We start from the raw sequence: 19,542 nt of genomic DNA on the forward strand, positions 1-19,542 counted from the left end.
CAAGTGTCTTATCAAATACTATCACCTTTCGAACCCAGTACTAAACGAATGCTAGCCTTTGAGTAAGACCTGAATCCAGTAGCTACCCAGTGAGCAGGCCCTGCGGGTTAGATGACGGGGATACGAAGAGTGAGCGGTCGCCTCCTGCTTGCCAGGGCTTACAACGCCGTGAGAAAGACAGGCAAGCGTACGGTTAGCTACAACGCAGTGTCAGCCGTGCTATCACAGCAGTCTGACCTATAACACATTTGTTTTCATCCATCGTGATCTCACCCGTAACGTCTTGTTTTTATCCCTGTACTTTCATCAAGCCATGCCCTCCCTAATGGCCTAACCGCACCAGTCTCAGGGTGGCTACTGTGGACCCGCTGTTGTGCTGACCTGCCCTGGGCAGAACAGACTCCACAGCTCTGGCCACAAGCACCAGCACCTAAGCAATAAATACTTAAGATCAATACTACCTTAAATTTAGACAGCAATTTAAATGCAAAGATACTTAAATTTATTTTACACGTTATCTCCACTAACATCTAATCGTGGACTACTTTACCAATTTAAAAAAACACTGTTTAGTAAATGTTTACTTCCTGAAAGCTCAAGAAAATATATTTTATTTTAAGAAAAAATGGCAAACATTTTTACAAAAATTTCTCCAAAATTGTATCTTTCTACATCCAGAATGCTAATAAGTGAATTTTTAATGTAATCTTCAAAAATGTCAGTAAAAATAAATTTCAGAGGCATAATTTCAAGTTAATATATTTGAAAAAATTTTAATTTAAAAAATAAAATTTCTAAAAATCAATGTAACCAAACCTATAATCTGAAAACAAGTGTTAGCCATGCACCACAGGGTCCTTACTTTGTCTATTCTTAATGGAAGCTAATTCTTCTAGAACGGTCTGGTCTGTAGATCTGGCAAAGGCCTCTGCTGTGGCACAGTACCCATGGTGGACTAAATAAGATGAAACCATTCTTAAAATAAAAAGAAGAAACACACATCTTTTAGTCAAGAGAATACATGGTTCATACTACAATTTATATAAACAAGGTCTACTCTGATATTATAAGACCAACCTATGCCCTTGGAACAATTAAGGCTTTAAGTACCTCAACTTTAAAATAAGTTAAAAAAAAATCATTTTGTCTTATTCATGTAGTATTTCCAAAAAAGATAAATGCAAATGCTGAGGTGAGACTACTCTCCCTAGAAATAAGTATTACCAGAGAATCAAGGACATTAAATGACTTTGATTCTTGGCATTCCATTATCCCCAGGTCCTTTCCTATTATTTCCCATCCTTATTGAATCGTACTAATCATAATTTCTATTTTACCTTTATCATATGACTTATCCTAGTAAAGTGTTGGCATTTTGTAAAATAAAACAATTTAAAAACAACAGATTAACTTTGTGTTCTGTAGTTGAACCATTTTCTTTATCCGTCAGTTACATAAAATGGGATCACAAGGTGTGAACACAAAAAATACTAAGGTGAACCCAGAGAGAGAATCCTCCGGAACAAAGTCTATGAGGGTGATAATATTAATCAATGAGGAGTCAGCCTTCTAATCTAAATCAGTTAGTATGGTCGTGCACAGGACATTAATTCCTCAAATATGATTTACATGTAAGTGACACTGCCAAAGAGAAAGTTTCTTTTTTAAAAAAGCTACCAAGTGGTGTTGGCATTTACATCTAACCACAAAACGTTAGAAAAACTGTTGACTAAACGATATTAACTCAAATACCTCATCTCTCTCTAAACACCCAACTTTTAAACCTGCCTCCATCCAGCACAACTATAAGGGGCCCATGAGAAAACGGTGCGAAGCAGTGGTTCAGGAAAAGGGGACTGAGGTGGCAGAGGGGAGGATCTCTAAGAACCAGATTTTTTTCATTTTATTTCATCTAATTATTCAAATTAATTTAAGAGGGTAGGGGAGAACCTCTTAAAATGGACTTCCCAGGAGGTCATGGTGAGTATCAATTTTGTGAAGCATGGGGTAGGGGAGGGTGCCCTCAACTGAACTCTGGCTATAGGATTAAGATAAACAATGCTTCCTCTACAACTATCCTGCCATGATGCTCAGTAGTAACCATTTTCAAAGCATTAAGAGATGTGACCCCCCAGACAGCAGTCTATCCTAGCTCCAACTCTAACTCATGGCAACTATGGGATTCTGAGTCAGTTTCACTATTCTTTCAACTGTGCAGGACAAAATACTAGTGTTGAGGCTCTGATAACAGCTCTAGGGAAAAAGCTTGTTTTCAGAATCATCATCATGTCCAAAATTATCTCCTCCAAAAAATATGCAAAGTTTTATTAGATTTGTAAATTTAAGACTGTTCAAAGCAATCATACAGACATTTAAGATGAACTGTGTCAAGCTGATGGTATCTTTAATTTTCTCAGGTTAGATTACAGTAGCGAGAATGACAATTTAAACTTACTGGTATTTATTTTAAAGTCTACACTATTTCAAGTTCTAAGAGCTACTATTCAGTATTACTGACATTCTCGTGTCATGGCTAGCCTTTCAAGCAAAGGCATAGTCTAAAAAGTTGACTGTCACAGGAGTTACATTTTCCTGCTGACTTCCATATTGAAATTCTACCTTTTCATAAAAAGCTGCCTAAAAAAACAAGTTGAAAATTTTGGGTAAAAATGAGTTGAGATAAGCAGTACTTTGACTGACACCCACTGTTTGCTCTGCTGCTGCCCGTCCTCTACCACTGTTACTACCGATTCCTAAGTATTTAACCTGCACTGAGGAGTCCTAACTCCACACTCGCTGTCCCTTGGTCTTTATTCCCTTTAGCTCCTCTTAAATGTCTAATTATAGAATATACAATAAGTAAATGGAGTTTTAAAAATTCCTTAAGCTGGAGGCTTTTAGTCAGACAAGAAAAAAGGGATCCTAGTAAACAAAAATAGCTGGTATTATTCTTACACAGCAACCCATTCACTGGAAAAACTCAGCCAAATCCTGAAACGTGAAATGTACACATCAAGTCTGTATTCCAGTATGTAAACTACACCACTATTTTGATGCTTATTCTTACTAAGCAATAATTTTTTCTTCATAAATATTGACATTATTACTGCTGAACAACATAGCCAAGTTCATGTCCAAATACCACAATGCTGAATTATACAATCTAAATTATCTTTCTGAATTTATCTTTTGCATTGGCACTATTAATAGTTGAATCACATAACCTACGGAAACCGTTAAATCCTGTTACTAAGGATAGCAAATGCATTAACCTAAGAGATCTACTGTCACTTTATTTCTTCCAGCAAATTAATAAATCAGACTAAAATACAATTTGGTATGTGTGTCACCAAATCAAACATTATTAATACATTAAAATCATTAGGATATATATTAAGAGATTAAAAAGCTTCAATAAATAGTCTTTCATACCAGAAGGATGAGATGTTTTATAAAAAAGGTACTTTGGAAAATGTCAGTTCACATTTCTTCACTTACTTTTGTATCATGGTCTGCCACTCTCCTTCCCGATCTCCAACAGGAAACCGGTCTATCTGTGCCTGTATTTTGGTTCTCCACTCTCTCATGTAATCTTCTATATCAAACACGAAAGGATGTTGCCCAAAATTAGCATCGACGACTTCTCCTGGTGTCTGGAGCCCCACAGTAGGATATAAATTGGGCTGTAAGACAACACATTTTACTAAACATCTATTCATTCTTTCAAATGCTACAAAACTACAAATTTACTTCATGAATATTTTAAAATCTCAACCAAAAACTAGTAGAGGAAGACTAAAGCAAATCATCTAAAATACATTATATGCTGGATGAAAACTATCACTTCCTGTAATCTAATCATCAAAAAAAATACGCAGAGACCATGTGGCATTATACTTCTAATAAATGAAGACACCATTCTTGCTCTTAAGAATATGTCATATAATAGTTGTAGAGATTCAAGTATAACGCAGGTTTATCCTTTTATGTATGATATAAGCGATGCATTTCTAGAAACTGCACGTGAAAGCTAGTTACTATGAAAGTACATCCTAACTGGGCATGTACTATTTTATAATTTCACTTATCTGTACATCTGGGATGCCTTTATTAAGGGATCATGATAAGAACTTAATTATAAGCAAAACAGTGCCATTAAGAATAGAGATTCTTTACATAAAAATAAAATGCGCATATTTCAAGAAAAGGAAAGGATGGATTTAAATATTCAGATTCATGAAGAAATGCATTTACTCCAAGATATACTCTAAGATTTCGAGGTAAAACAATCAAGTTTAATAGCTTCAAAAATTTTGTACAAAAAATACAGGAGTCTTTCTTTTGGCTCTATCCCTAGTTGTTACATCTAAAGGGAGAATAAGTTACTGAATGTCTACTAAACGGCCAGGTTTAATCATTATAATTATCCTGTTAAATCATTATTATTATTATTTGCATTACAAAGATACAGAAACTGAGGATTACGGGTAAATTAACTTGCTCACAGTTGTTCTACACTATGGCAGAGGTGGGATTAGAACACAGGTTTATTTAACACCAAATCTAAGTTCAATTTTTCTTTCTGTAACTCCAAATCCTACTTCATCTTCAGTCTCTGTATTTATGCCTTATCTCTTTGCTTTAATGGTTATCACAAGTATTTTCAGTACAAAATTAGGTAAAGACTGAGTATAATTCGTGTGTACATATAAGGTGCTTAGATAGATTTCACTGCAAAAAGCTAAGAGGGTGTTTTTAAAATCACTTGACCAACCAAGCAACCAAAATCACAAACAGAAGGAGTACTGTGTCAAAATATTGAGAAATATACTCACACTGGATTAGGGAAATAAATGGTAACACAATGCACACAAAGGTACTGAACAAATGTACTGATTCTTAACAATCAACAAAACTTGCAAGTTAATAGAATTTTAAGCCGAAGACAAGTGAGATACTTATTACAACCTTCTCATTTGACCAATGAGAAAACTGAGACCTAAAGAGCTTAAGGGGTGTCTCCAAAAGCACATAGCTTGTTAATGACACACATAAAGGAAAAAACTCATGGCTCTCTACTCGTAGCACAGTATTCTTTTCATGAAAACCCATTATAAAATTGTGACATACTTTAAAACAAAAATATATAAAGCCAAAGACTCTTATGTCAAGAAAACTAGACTTTATAGAAAACAATCTGCCACACATATAAGGATCAATGTTCCAAATATTAAAAAATATTCTCACAATATAGGAGGACAAAGGTTACTAGTTCAAAAAAATTTAATTGGCAATAGATAGGCAATTTGAAGAAATATAAGATGATAAAAATATGAAGAGACATACTGAACTTTTTAAAATGCATATTAAGATAAAGATATTTTTGCACATCAGATTAAGATTTTAAAGACTGAGAATACCCAGTGCTGATGAACGTTGGGAAAATAAGCCCTCTCATCCACTGTACACACCAATGTGAACCCATATAACCTTTTAAGAAAGAAATTCAGCAAAATCTATTAAAACTGACAAGGCAATTTCACTTGTAAGAAATTAATCCCACAGAAAAACAAACATGTGCAAAGATATATGTCCCACAGCATGATTTGTAATAGCAAATAAAAAATTAAAAAGCATGTCTATTCACAGGTGGTATTATATACCACAATCATTGAAGCTCAGATCCCACTAACTACAAGATTTACCATTATTTTATGTCTAAGCAAAAACACTGCCCATTAAACTCTGACAGGCCATGGATTCTAAGATGCATCCCATATCATAAATGTTAAAATATGGAAAAATGTACATCTTCAAATTGTGGTAGTATATCATATAATAAGATATTATAAAAACAAGCAAAAAGAAGAGTTACAAATGTGTATACTGACACAGAAAGAGGCCCAAGATACATTACTAAATGAAGAAAGCAAGCTATAGAATAGTGCCTCAACTATGACCCTGTCTTCTTCCATCCTACATTTAATTATGGAGATACTGGCTAACATAAGTTTAAAACAGATCTAGAAGGGTATACACTCAACACAATCATTGTATCTATAGAGGCTGGGATTATAAGGAACTTCTCTTTTATACATTCCTATATTTATAAATATTTATTATTTGACTATTTAACACTCTATATTGCCTTCTATAATCAGAAAGTGATAAAAAACTAAAAATGACAAAGTCAGTTTAGGCTCAATGAAAAGTAACTAACTGTACCTTTTATACCACTTACTCAACCTTAAAACTTGAGGGAGAGATTAAGGACACAGCCCTTAACTGACTAAACTACAAATTTTAAAAAATATAATAGACTTTTAAATTGCTAAATTATAGATTTCTAAAAGCAGAATACAACAATGCAATGGGTCTTAGTCACAGAGTTGTGCAGCCATCACCATTATCTAATTTTACAACATTTGCATCACTCTGAAAAAACCTCCATACCTATTAGCAGTCACTCTCTGTATCCCCCCAGTTCCTAACCGCTGACAACCACTAATCTACTTTCTGACTCCACAGATTTGCCTATTCTGGATATTTCGTATCAACGTAATTATACAATAGGTGGTCTTTTCTGTCTGGCTTCTTTCACTTCACATAATGTTTTCAAGGTGCATCCATGCTGTAGCGTCTATCTAGATTATGGATACATGTAAAACAATGTTTTCAGGGAAACTGTTTTTAAATTAGAAAAAAAAAAGCACTCCTGCCTATGTAGAATTAGAAGTGAGAATAATTTAAGTCTCTATGAAGAGAATAGAAAAATACATAGGTCTCATTTCTATTAACCCATGAAAGATGAAAACAGCTACTAAAAATGCTATTCAAAAGCTAAGTATACACAATAAAATTATATCCTCAATATCATAGTTTTGTTCTTTTATATATAAAAGATTTTTTTCTAAAGAAAATTGAAGCAAATAATGCTTTCTATAAAAGGTAGATTTCAAATCAGGCCAAGGAACTGGAAAGCAGCATCATTTTAAACGTGAACAGCTTCTATAGCAAAAGAATTTATCTAATCCCAACTGAATTAGTCAGCTTATAGATGGACATTTCTCAAACTGGTGAGGTGAGCTGGGGAAGAAAGATCATTTTGAAAACATCTAAGGTTTTCCGAGACGTGAAGCACCCTGTGTTCCATAATAGGTACACTTTTTTTCTGTGAACATACTCTCCACTGGGATTGAATGCTACGACTGGCTAGTGAACAGTACACAACATAGAAACACTTGTTTGGTGGCGCCTTTAAGAGAAAGACTAACTTCTTCTTTCCTTTTTAAGTAGAAGAATGATACGTTACATGTGGAAGTCCCAGGTCTCAGTCATAAAAATAAAGAGCTCTCAGAGCCACTGTATTGTTAAAAGAAAACTTACAACTACCACCATAACCACCACTTTACCCACTGCTACAGAGCTGAGTATCACCCTTGGTTAATCACAGACAAGGCAAAAAATAGAACTGGCGATTCTAAAGCGGGACAAAAAATAATCAGAAGGCAACACAAAAATAGTCAACATGTCTACAACTAGCTAAGCCTTTTTCAAATGATCCCCACTAGCTATCAGTGAGGATCAAAATCTGCTAACTGACAAGTTGTTTTTACTTGCTCAGTGCCACAAAAAGAGGGAGAAGAAAGAAAAGCAAACCAGCTACGTAGGCCCTTTAACGCAGCGGTCCCCAACCTTTCTGGCACCAGGGACTGGTTTTGTGGAAGACAATTTTTTCAGACTTGGGGGGGGGATCAGGGGGTAATGCAAGCGATGGGGAGCAGTGGGGAGTGACGGGGAGTGACGGGGAGTGACGGGGAGCGGTGGGGAGTGACGGGGAGCGGTGGGGAGTGATGGGGAGTGACGGGGAGCGGTGGGGAGTGATGGGGAGTGACAGGGAGTGGTGGGGAGCGACGGGGAGTGGTGGGGAGCGATGGGGAGTGACGGGGAGTGACGGGGAGTGGTGGGGAGTGACGGGGAGCGGTGGGGAGTGATGGGGAGTGACAGGGAGCGGTGGGGAGCGGTGGGGAATGATGGAGAGCGATGGGGAGCGGCAGATGAAGCTTCGCCGATCGCTTGCCGCTCACCTCCTGTTCTGCGGCCTGGTTCGCAACAGGTCACGGCCCGCCACCGGTCCGCAGCCCAGGGCTTGGGGACCCCTGCTTTAACCAACTCCAACCGAAATGGAGCCTTAGCAAAACCCCTGCAACAATACTGAGCCACGTGAACCTGCCTACCTGTGCCCACACCTACACCCCGTTGCCCCCACCACAGCCGCTCTTCTCTAAAGCCTCCCCTTTTCCACTTAACACACTGGGTCACTTCCCTTGTTCAGTCGAGGGTACGATCATTGCTACTTTTCCTCTCTGTATACAACATCAACTGTGTTTCTGGCTACTGAATCGTTCTCATCAGCAAACACCCTGCTGAATCTAACAAAAAATCTCCTACTGTCCCCCATTCTACCACCAGCTACCACATCCCACTTCTTTACTCCTCACTGTGGTCAAAATCCTCCAAAGCTGTCCATACTCTATAACAGCTTCTCTCTTCCGATTCTCTCTTAAACCCGTCCCAGTCAGGATTTCTCTGTCACTCTGCTGAAACTCTCTCGACAAGGTCACCAGTGACCTCCACTCTGCCAAACCCACTGATCAACAGCCCTGTCTTATGTGATACGTTACAGTGGCATTTGGCACAGTTAATTTCTCCTTCCTTCTGGAAATATTTTCTTCAGTTGGCTTTGAGGACACGCAACTCGTAGTCTTCCTCCTACCTCTCTGATCGCTGCTCCTCACCTTCCTGGTGCGGGTTCCTTCTCTTCTCCCCAGCATGGCACGTCCCAGAACTCAGTCCTTGCTCCATTTCTCTGCCTGCACACACTCCCTTGTTGACTTCAAACAGTCTCATGACTTTAAATTTAAACACTGAAATGCCAGTGACTCCCAAATTTTCATCTCCAGCCCAGATCACTCTCTTGAGTTCCAGGCTTGTATAGCCAACCGCATGCTTGACAAGTCCACTTAACTTATCCAAAACGAGCTCCGGATTTCCCCCCTCAAAAAAGTGCTCCACCTAAAATACAGCCTTCTCCATATCAGTAAGTGGCATCTCCATTCTTTCAATTCTTCAGGCCAAAAATCTTGAAGTCAAATCCTCTTCCTTACATTTTCACATCCAATCCATCAGAAAATTCTCTTGGCTCTCAGATTTCTAAAAAATCTTATTTATTTATCAATCGTTTAACTCTTTAATCCATTTGGAACCTACTGTAGTATATAGACAAAATCCTAACACTATATATTTTTTCAAAAGATAAACGCTTCTTCCATCACTGCTTATCAAATAACACCTCTTGATAAGCAAAATTCTGATCTGTAAGACTCCAAATTTTCCCTGGTTTGTTTTCTATTATAACTTGGATTTCTTCTGGTTTTTCTAGGATTTTCTTCAGGAAGATTAATAACCTATAGATAAGGTGTTATTCTCTGCCTTTGAGTCTCCTGTCATCCCTCTCAAAAAATTTCTAGAGCTGGAATGTATCTTATAATCACTGGCACCTTACGTCTGTTCCGGCAGCTGTCATGAGGCAGCAGTGGTCACCACCTGCATAGGTGTGAATTTGCTGAAGGATGAGCTCACCAAAAACTCTTGAGTCTTGATTGTTTTTCCTGGTCAAACAGCTGGATAAATGCAATTCCTAAGACATTTTAGTCAACAAGCCACTATGGACCAACTGAGAAAGGAATGTCAGAGTCCTGGTTGTGTCAGAAAAGCTTTAGTTAATACCTTCTGGTCACATGAAGAAAGTGAGCATATGAAACCCTGCACAATGCTGTCAGGAGCTTGGAAGACAGTGCCAGAGACATAATGGAGAACTCTTAAGAAATGTTCTTAATGGCAGAGAAGACAATATCATGTAGAAAACCACAGACATTAACTCTGAACAAGCGTTTTAAAAGGTTGGACTCTGAACATGAAGAAGTTTGGGGAAAACCTTGATCAATTTATATCATTTACTGCAACATTTTTAGGTGTGTAATAAGTGATACTGATTAAAAATTTAAATACCTGAAGAGATCATTCAGTGAATATAAAATATAAATTCTAAATGATAAGAAAGCACTTCATCATAGTTCATTAGTTTGTTCGTTTCCACCACCACCCCCGCCCCTGCCCCTGCCCCGGCCCTTAGGGCTATATATGATGCATATTACAATTGATAGAGCCTTATATTTGGGGAATAAGGTATGTAGAATCAAACTACTTCTTACATCTCTAGTGATGCTGAGTCACCATCATCTCCTGCCTGAATTTCTGCAATAGCCCCTCACATGTCGGCTTGCTTCTACCCTTACTCCCCCTGCAGTCTATTTTTCATCCCAGTGTCTCATAATAACCAACACTCTGCAGTGTCTTTGTATTTCATTCAGAGTAAATGCCCAAGTCCTTACAATGTCCCTCAAGGTCTAGATGATCTACTCATCCTCCCTGTCATCATCTCTGACTCACCTCCTACTGCTTTCACGTCTCTCTACCTCCCTTCATGCTATTCTTCAAACACGCCAGATGTGCTACTGCCTTAGTACCATTCCCCTAACTATTCCCTCTCCCTGGAACATTCTTGTCCTCTGTATCCATTTAGTTAACTCCCTCACTTCCTCAAAAGTCTCTGCTCAAGAATTACCTTGAGCAAAGGTGAGCAAATTGTACCACGTGTGTTCTGTCTTTGGTACTCCCAAGCCCTACTGTTTCTCTTTTTAAAAAGTATTTAAATCCTTTAAAATATTCTTAATGCATTATTTATTCTCTAAGTTCCTCAGATTGAATACTGCAAGAGGACAGAGACCTTTATCTGTTTTGTTGAATAATGTACCCCAGGCACAGAGCCTGCAGCACAGTGGCACGCAATATACACTGAATTAGTAAATGACTAGAACTGCTGTACAGCCACTTACTGAAAAGTCCAACAATACCAAAGAGACATATTTCGAATGAATCCACAGTGATACTAAAAAGTGTATTTTACATAATCGTTTCCCATTTCGTTTTTAGCTACAGCTAAGTTCCCTTGGGCAATGGTGTCCAGTGCAATTTGGAGGTTAATTTCTGATGGTCCAGACCAATGGTAGCTTGAGAAAGGAGCTCTAGCCTATGCATGGCATGGCATATAAACTTAATTACCAATAAGTCTGCATTTTAAACATGATTAGTACTAGTTCTTATATACTTTTAATTAAAAATACAAAACTACTTTTACAAGAAATTATGTCTTACCGGTAAGTCAGTGAAAGCAATACCTAAAAAGAAAAAAAAAAGTGGTATTAGAAGCTGTTTTCAAAGGCAGAGTATGGTGACAAGCTGAATTTCTAACTAAAAAGAAGGGAAAAAATAGCAAAGGAAGAAAAAAATTAAAAAGCTAAATATAATAAGACTAATTTTTTTCTCACTAACACCTAAGCTGCTTTATCCAACCTTACTATTTAATCTTCCTTACCTATATTTATCTTTTAAATAACTTTGAGGGGAAAGGAAAGATTTTCTATTAAAAAGGGGGGGGGTGAATAGAAAATACAGTACTTTTGTTTCCTTTTTAAAAAAAATCTTATAAAAGTACATTCTCAAAGCTTTGACTACTCTGGACAAAAAATTTTAATTCCTCCTTCAAAGGACAAAGATTTAAACAGTTGAGAATGTCTCTTAAATGTCCGCTGACAGTAGTTTCAACAGTCATGTACCAAATACACTTGAACAATGGCAATATCACTGGAATAAATCTACTGACATCCCAAAGTGATGGTGTAATCTCCCTCCAAATATTCAAATATATTACTTAGCTGAAAATAAGGTAATAAGGAAACCAAATATTTCTGCAGGACCTCATTCATATGTTTAAAAAGACTGAGCTCTAGAAGAACGGGAGGGGGTGGTGTTGGTGAGCCGGCTAATCAAAATTCTTCCAGTGTAAACACACATTAAAACAAAATACAACCTCGCCAGCACCACTACCTCTGTGGTGCTGATCACCATCTAAAAAATGAGGGCCCTTCTGTTATATTATCTTCAAGGTCTCTTCCCACTAGAGAGTCTATGGCTCTATAATTGTGCTGTATCACCAGAAAACACAACTATCTGACTCTATTTATTAAAGTAATAAAGTTAAAAGGCAAAGTGACTATAAATCTCTATTGTACATGTTTTTAAATAAATGGTAAAAACAGTGCTTTGTAATTAAAGTACTGTTTTTATGACTTTTAAAATCTAGTGAACTCATGTTAGCTTGTCAAAGGAAAAAGCGAAGCTGGAGTTCCCCCCACCCTCCGTAAAACATTTGGATTACCTTCAGCTTCATTAATAAATAGAAAGCAAACTGACTGTGGGCCAAACGAATATGAGAATTTATTCTAAAAACTTCAGAAAACTAAAAAGAACACAGAAAGCAGCAAGAATAAATATGACCATACATATTTCTACCATTTTTCATAAAACAGCAGTCTAATCAATTATTTTCCTCAAAAATGTCTATTGACAAAGATTGTCTAAATCCATATTGCTTTAGCAAAAATTCCCTTCTGTCAGTAATTACTGAAATCCTCACTTTACCAAAACCTCTAATGAAAAACCCAACTTAATTCTATAGATTAATACTTTTGAACATTGCCAAATACAGCATCCACAACCTATACATATTCAGACCACAAAGATGGCACTTTAACAAGCTGTGTAACTATTTAAATTTTACACAGAAAATAATTTTTCCCCAATTTCCTAATCTGATTATCAAGAGGCTTTTTGAAAAGTTATCTTCAATTGATGAATGATAATCAATAAAACAAAATTTTAAAATTTCAAATAAATTAACTTGCATACTGAAATGTTTCTCCTTTATTTTCTCAAAAACCTTTCCATTTCTCTTTATATGGTAAGTAAATATATATTTTGAAAACCTTCATGAGACAGAAACTAAAGATGTATCAGCCTTGGGGCAGAAATTATCCACTTTGGAAAATACAAGGGAAGCGTAACTGAGTAATTTCTTATCTTCTAGATGCTAGAATCTGGACCAGAGATAAGCACACTACTCTATAAAGGGCCAGCGAGTAAATATTTTCTGCTCTCTAGGCCATGTGGCCTCTGTTTCAACTACTCAATTCTGCTACAGTAGCAGGAAAGCAGCCGTATGCAGTACATAAATGAATGGGTGTAGCTGTGTTCCAATGAAACTTTACTTAGAAAATAGACAGGAGACTGATTTGACCCATAGGCCACCACAGCTTGCTGGCCTCTGTTCCAGTGGAACACTTTCTGCTCATCAATGTTTTACCACTGCACCCCCAGCACCTGGCCAATGATAATAAATAACCTTTAGTGAGTACTCACTATGAGTCGGGCAATCACTTGAGAATTTCACATGCATTACTTCGGTTTGCTCTAACAACTTTAATAAGGTAGGTATTATAGTGATCTGATTTTATGATCTGAGGCATAGAAATGTTAAGTAACTTGCATAAGGTCACACAGCCAAGCCAGGAGATAAACCTAGGCAACTAAAGAACCCATATTGACCACTGTTATACTGCCTCTGTATGTGCTTAATAAATATTTACTAAATTTATGAATGAATAATGCCAAATGTTTCAAAGTGACTTAATTCTAGAATGTGATCCTATCATTAGGTACCCTTTTCTTAAACAGCACCTCACATTTTAAAAACAGCTTCCTTACTCAAAAGAAAATTTCAATGTAAATACTTGTGAAAATCTAATAGGAAAAAAATGGTATCACATCACCTATGATCTTCTCATCTCCTAAAATAAAATTTCTTCTCTGGAATAAAGTTTGAAAACTGTAAAAAGATTAATTTTGGTTTTAAAAATGTCGTCTTTTGCATTTTTGAACCAAAGGTCATACCTAAAAGCAGATTTCTCCTGGTTTACTTTAAGATCGCAAGTATCTTAAGCAGCCAAGCCAATGAAGACTATGCCAGTGAACTGCTTTGGTAAGTCAGAGCTGAGCACTAACAACAAATACACTAAAATGGCTGTATCCTTCTGGAAACCAGTTTGCCACAGCAATCAAATCACAAATACATATAATCTGCATGGTGACCTTTATCAACATTCTTGTACCAAAAAGAACGTAAGAATCTTTGTGGACTTGTGACAGCCTTTAAGTTAGATAGCACAGGACTTCAGAGTCAATATTAATAATAATAAGGAAAAGTTTTAAGCCGAATATAAATATGAAGAAGACAGTAACTTTATATAAGGAGTATGTTGAGACACTAAAAAAAAAAAAAAAAAAAAGACTATTACTAATGTAGCCAAAAATTTAGAATTTTCTACTATGAAATTACAGAATAGTTTTTGTATTATATTAAAGAACATTTACTATATGTCTAAACATACTATCTGCAGCTTAATTTTTAAATACTATTTATAAGCAAACTGAATTTTCTGCCTTCTGGAGTTACTTAGTTTTTGCCTTTTTTCACTTTACCTCATCAGAAATAATTTGCCATGAATCAAAGATGTTTCAAACAGTAAAATAATGTGAAACTTTTTTACTTCTAAAGCATCAGTTTTGCTATCCTTTATACTTTCTTTAATACAAAACGAAAACAACTTCTAAGAAAAGGGAGCGTAACAATTATACACAATTTTCAATCTGAAGTATTATGCGTATTCAACTAAAACCCCTGATTTTCTACTAGTCTTACAATGGATAGATTTCCTCATGTTTTCCTTAATCTACTTATTTGCCACCTGTCTTTTAGAAGTTTTGCTGTTATTTGCTCATTTTAATTCTGCTCCCTTTTGCAGAACTAACTTGTAGTCACCATCCTTTATCAACCTTTGTTAGTTGGTCTGATTTTTCAGTATGTCAATGCCCTTCATTTGGCTGGGGGCATCAAGCTTTTTCTCGCTTTGTCGTTACCCCCATACCATACTAAAAACTGACAGCTCTGTTTTCTAAGCACCTGTTACCTAGAGACCTGGATCATACTGTGACAGACTTTATTCAAAGCAAAGCAGAAAACACTTAGCATTTCTACTACTAGTACGAGGTTATTTCTACTTAGTCCTATATATGTGATACAATGTGGCCTTCACTGTAAAAAAATCAGGGTTTTTAGTTGAATATGTGTCCATTATACTTCGGATTTAAATTGTCACCATTTCCTCAGCTTCCACCTAGAAGGAGCAAAGAAATAATTTCCAGAGGCATCTACTCATAAAGGAGAATTACACAAAAATATTACTACCATGATGTAAGTACAATAATCATAACATCTGGTTATTTAACATGCAATTCACTATCTTAGTACCTAAACTATGTCCGTTCTTGGTGTAGAAGCAGGTATTGTTGATAAGGTTAACACAGCAGCCAATGACATCACCAGTCGTAAAAGTTGGTCCATAAGGTTGTCCCGTTCCAGAAGAACAAAATGAATGTCCATCATCACCATGATAACCATATGAATGTTTATCCCAGCCTAAAGAGAAAGTTCCAGTATATTTACAGTGAAAAGTAAGGTTCCTCTATACTAGAGCTATTCACTAAGATTATAACAAGCTAAGCAAGAACAGTACAACAGATAGTACAAAGATAAAATTCCCAAAAGTACATTTAAATTCTCAACAATTACAGTACATAATTTCTATATAAAACACTGCTTACCACATTAAGGAAAATAAATCCGCCACACAGAATGCTAAAATATATCTTAAACAGAGAGGACTCCTACCAGAAAATGCAAACAAACATAGCAAGACACATTTTCCATGCATATTTCCTTTGCTAATAGACCACAGGAATTTTGCTTTGATTGAGTTTAAGCACACACACACAAATACACACACACACACACTTTAATATAACAAAAGATTTTTCTTTCAATTTTCAAAAAATTTCCTCCAAGGTTAATTTTTAACATTAGTAAATAGAATACCAGAAAATATAATCGAAGAATCACTTCCATATGATTAATGGTTTTAGGAAACAGTTCTCCTATCTCAATTCACACCTTTCTTAGTTTACTTTTAATATCAGCCTACATTCCCAGAATATTAAAACAACTAAAAATGGTTTAAAAGCTAGGAATGTGTTGGGTAGGAAACAGAACCAACCACATTAAAACATTTAAAGTAGCTGACATGACTATGTACTGGAAGTTAAAAATACCAACAAACAAAACAAAAACAAGCAAAACAAAACAAAACAAAACAAAACAATGCATGGTATACTTGTTATGTTTTGCAAAATAGCATAAAATTTATTAAAACCATTCAGCTCGACTTTGAACTCATAAGTGATTAAAAATATAGAAGATTAATGTACTTAACTATCTCCAAGTTATTACTTGACATTTTTAGCCAGAGTTAGCCATAAGACTGTACTGTAATTCAATTACAAGTGTACCTGGTAGTCTATTCATGTTCACACCTTGAGCAGAAAGACCAATTCCCATGTAACTGTTTAAAAAAAAAAGGAAGGAAGGAAGAAAAGCTGGTTATTATAGTCATATATGTATAAATTACCAAACACTCTCAAACATTATCAAACCAAGCCCAAGATGAAACTCACAGGGTAGCTACAAAAAAGTTACTAGAATTCATGAAATAGCAAAAAGGGCAATATTAAGCAACAACAAAACCCAGATTCACAGTAAATTCCTGTAGCAATGATTCATAAATATACCCAAAGTATTATTAATACTTAAATACTCTAAAAACTATAAAAATCTTTCCAACGTATCTACACAAATATTTAGAATTAAGACTTCTAACAAAAAGTATAGAGGGACTTGTGGAAGAAAAACGAAATACTAAATAAGAAACAAATGTGTTTTCAAAAGGATACAGTAAAAATCTAGTTCCACACACATACACACACAAAGACATGGAGACATACTGAAAAAATATCCAATTCATATAAAAACATCTGAAATACTTAACAGAATTATACTATAAAGTATGTGCTATGGGGTATCTATATATTGGTTTTCCAAAAGTATTTTGGCAAATTGACAATATGGACTTAAATATGAGACTCAATTATTAACTTAGGAAACACCAGAACAAAATTATCTCCACAAAAGAAATACAAGAGGAAAAGGTAATTATTAAGGTATGCAATTTATTTTAAAAGCTTATAAAATATTAATCAAAACTGATAAAGACAGTTCAAAAGGGGGAAAGCAGAAAGAAATATATTTATAAGTATCGATGCAAAAAAGAAGAACTAAATAAAAAAGCAAACTGAATCCAATTTGTTAAAAGGCTAATTGTCAGTGATTGTATCAAGATTTAAAATGGTATTTGACAAATTTCAGCTACCACTCCTAATAAAAACTCAAATAAAAATAAAAGGAAACTACCTAAATATGACACACTTTTTTCCAAATCTAATACAGCAAGCAAGGCATTCAACAGTGAAACACTGAAGTCATTTCCATTAAAATCAGGAACATAGAGATTCCTACAACTGTTAAACATTGTTTTGAAGGTTTTAGTTTAATAAAATAAGAAAATAGGAAGCTTAATAAGAGAACTAAATAACGAGTACAAATATTACAAGACATAAAATTATCTTAATTGTAGTAGCTCTGATTATATATATAGGAAACTATGGAACATACTAAAAGCTTTTAGAATTAACTAGTTATTCTGGAAAAATGACTGAATTTAAGAAAAACATTTTAACTTCTTTTCTAGTAATAACCAGCTAGAGAAAGGAAGTGGAATATATAGACATATCAGTCATAATAACTACAGAAACTATAAAACAGGAGTAAAGAGCTCAAGTAAAGCTCCAGAATATCTTAAAAGTGGTAAATAAATGAGTATTCTAGGTATCTGGATAACTTGACAGCATAAAAATAGCAATCTTTCTAAAATTAATATAAACATGTAATGAGGTTCACGATATACTCCAAATGAATGTTTAAAACTAGAAAAAGTGATTTTAAAGTTCATATGTAAAAACAGAATTTTGATCAAGACAAAATTTAAAAAAAATAACTTAGTGTTTGTCCTACTAGATATTAAAACTCAGACAATGGAATTCACAAGTACAATATTACTAACAAGAATAAGAGTCAAGTGACACAAGAATAACAAAACATTAAGAAACAGCATTTTGGATGTCTAGTCAAGACTCATAGAAGTTGGTATTCTGACTCAGCCCCTTTGTTCCAAATACAGTATACAATGTAATTACTTATTTTTTAAAAAAGTAGTAAGTCACAAGATAACCTGAGCAGGGGTACAGCTCTGGCCCTGCAAAGCTCTGGGTCCTTGAGCACACATTAATGGGTAGGAGTTTCTCCTGAGGAAACAAAGACTAAAGAGGCTCCACAAGGGGATCATTAGCTATGCTCACTGCTTAAAGTCAACAGCTGGAATAGGCTTCCCCTCCTGAAGGGGAAGAAAACACTGATACCACCTGCTGCCTTGGCTAAAATTCATTTGACATTGTTGCCTAGCTGAAGGGAAGGGGGAAGGAATAGCCTCTTAACTAAGATCTGAACAAAGTTACTGAATGGATCTGTGACTGAATCTGCAGTACTCCCAATACCACTTTGAACAAAGAAGCTGGATACTCTAATGTAGACCTGGTGTTAGATTGGGGACCCAGGAGTTAGAAAGCAATTATAAAGTATAATAAAGGGAAAACAAGTATAGACCTAGATAAACAAAATGGAGAAAAATGTTAAACTTTCTAATTAAAGTGAGGCCACAAAAACAAAATTCTAAAATATACCAAATATATATTATAAGACCAACAAAATACACAACTGGAACATGAATTCATTCTAGATGACATCAATCAATGGAGAGTATGACAAAAAAATTTTTTTTAATACATTTAGGATTATGTAAAAAAAAAAAAAAGGAATCACCATCACTAAAAAATACAGTGGAGCACCAATACTTACTGAGATAATTTAGCTAGTGATTGTCCACAACTGAAAAGTATGTTGGTAAGTTGAAAGTGCACACCACAAACAGAGAAAGATAAAAATAAATTCACAAACACATCACAGACTATCAATGCAAACAAAATCCTAAAAGCTTCCAAAAAGAAAGGCAGATAACCTCAGAAGGAATGACGATTAATATGACAGCTGACTTCTCCCCAGCAACAGCTGATGACTGTAAACAATGGCACGAAGTACTGAAAGTAAAGAACTGTCAACCTAGAACTTAATTCCCAGGTAAAGCATCATCCAAGAATGAGGGCAAAATAAGATATTTTATGGCATAATAAAGCTAACACTTTACTATCCACAAATGTTCACAAAAGAACTATATGAGAATAGACTTTAGGAGGAAGACAAGTGAAAACAGAAGGAATGCATGGGACAAAGAAATGACCACTAGAAAAGAAAATGATAAAATGTAATTAAAATTAATTACTGAAAAAAATGCTATTAATAATTTTAAAAATCTATAATCCAGTTATAATGTGCTAGAATACAATTCAAAATTACTTGACATATAAAGACATAGTAAAACATGACCCATATTCAAGAGAAAA

The 19,542-nt window shown here is 35.3% G+C and overlaps 1 protein-coding gene across 1 annotated transcript in view; it reads right to left on the reverse strand.

Moving 5' to 3' along the window:
* Positions 1 to 19,542, reverse strand: part of RANBP9 (RAN binding protein 9) — an 88,663-nt gene that overhangs the window by 19,181 nt on the left and 49,940 nt on the right. The window contains exons 3-7 of the mRNA XM_036868308.1: positions 16,423 to 16,475; positions 15,329 to 15,496; positions 11,278 to 11,300; positions 3,499 to 3,683; positions 863 to 975 (exon numbers count right to left, since the gene is read on the reverse strand). Coding sequence (XP_036724203.1) covers positions 863 to 975; positions 3,499 to 3,683; positions 11,278 to 11,300; positions 15,329 to 15,496; positions 16,423 to 16,475 — 542 coding nt within the window. The remainder of the gene's footprint in view (positions 1 to 862; positions 976 to 3,498; positions 3,684 to 11,277; positions 11,301 to 15,328; positions 15,497 to 16,422; positions 16,476 to 19,542) is intronic.

The sequence above is a fragment of the Balaenoptera musculus genome, chromosome 11, assembly GCF_009873245.2.
Source record: "Balaenoptera musculus isolate JJ_BM4_2016_0621 chromosome 11, mBalMus1.pri.v3, whole genome shotgun sequence".
Lineage (NCBI taxonomy): Eukaryota > Metazoa > Chordata > Mammalia > Artiodactyla > Balaenopteridae > Balaenoptera > Balaenoptera musculus.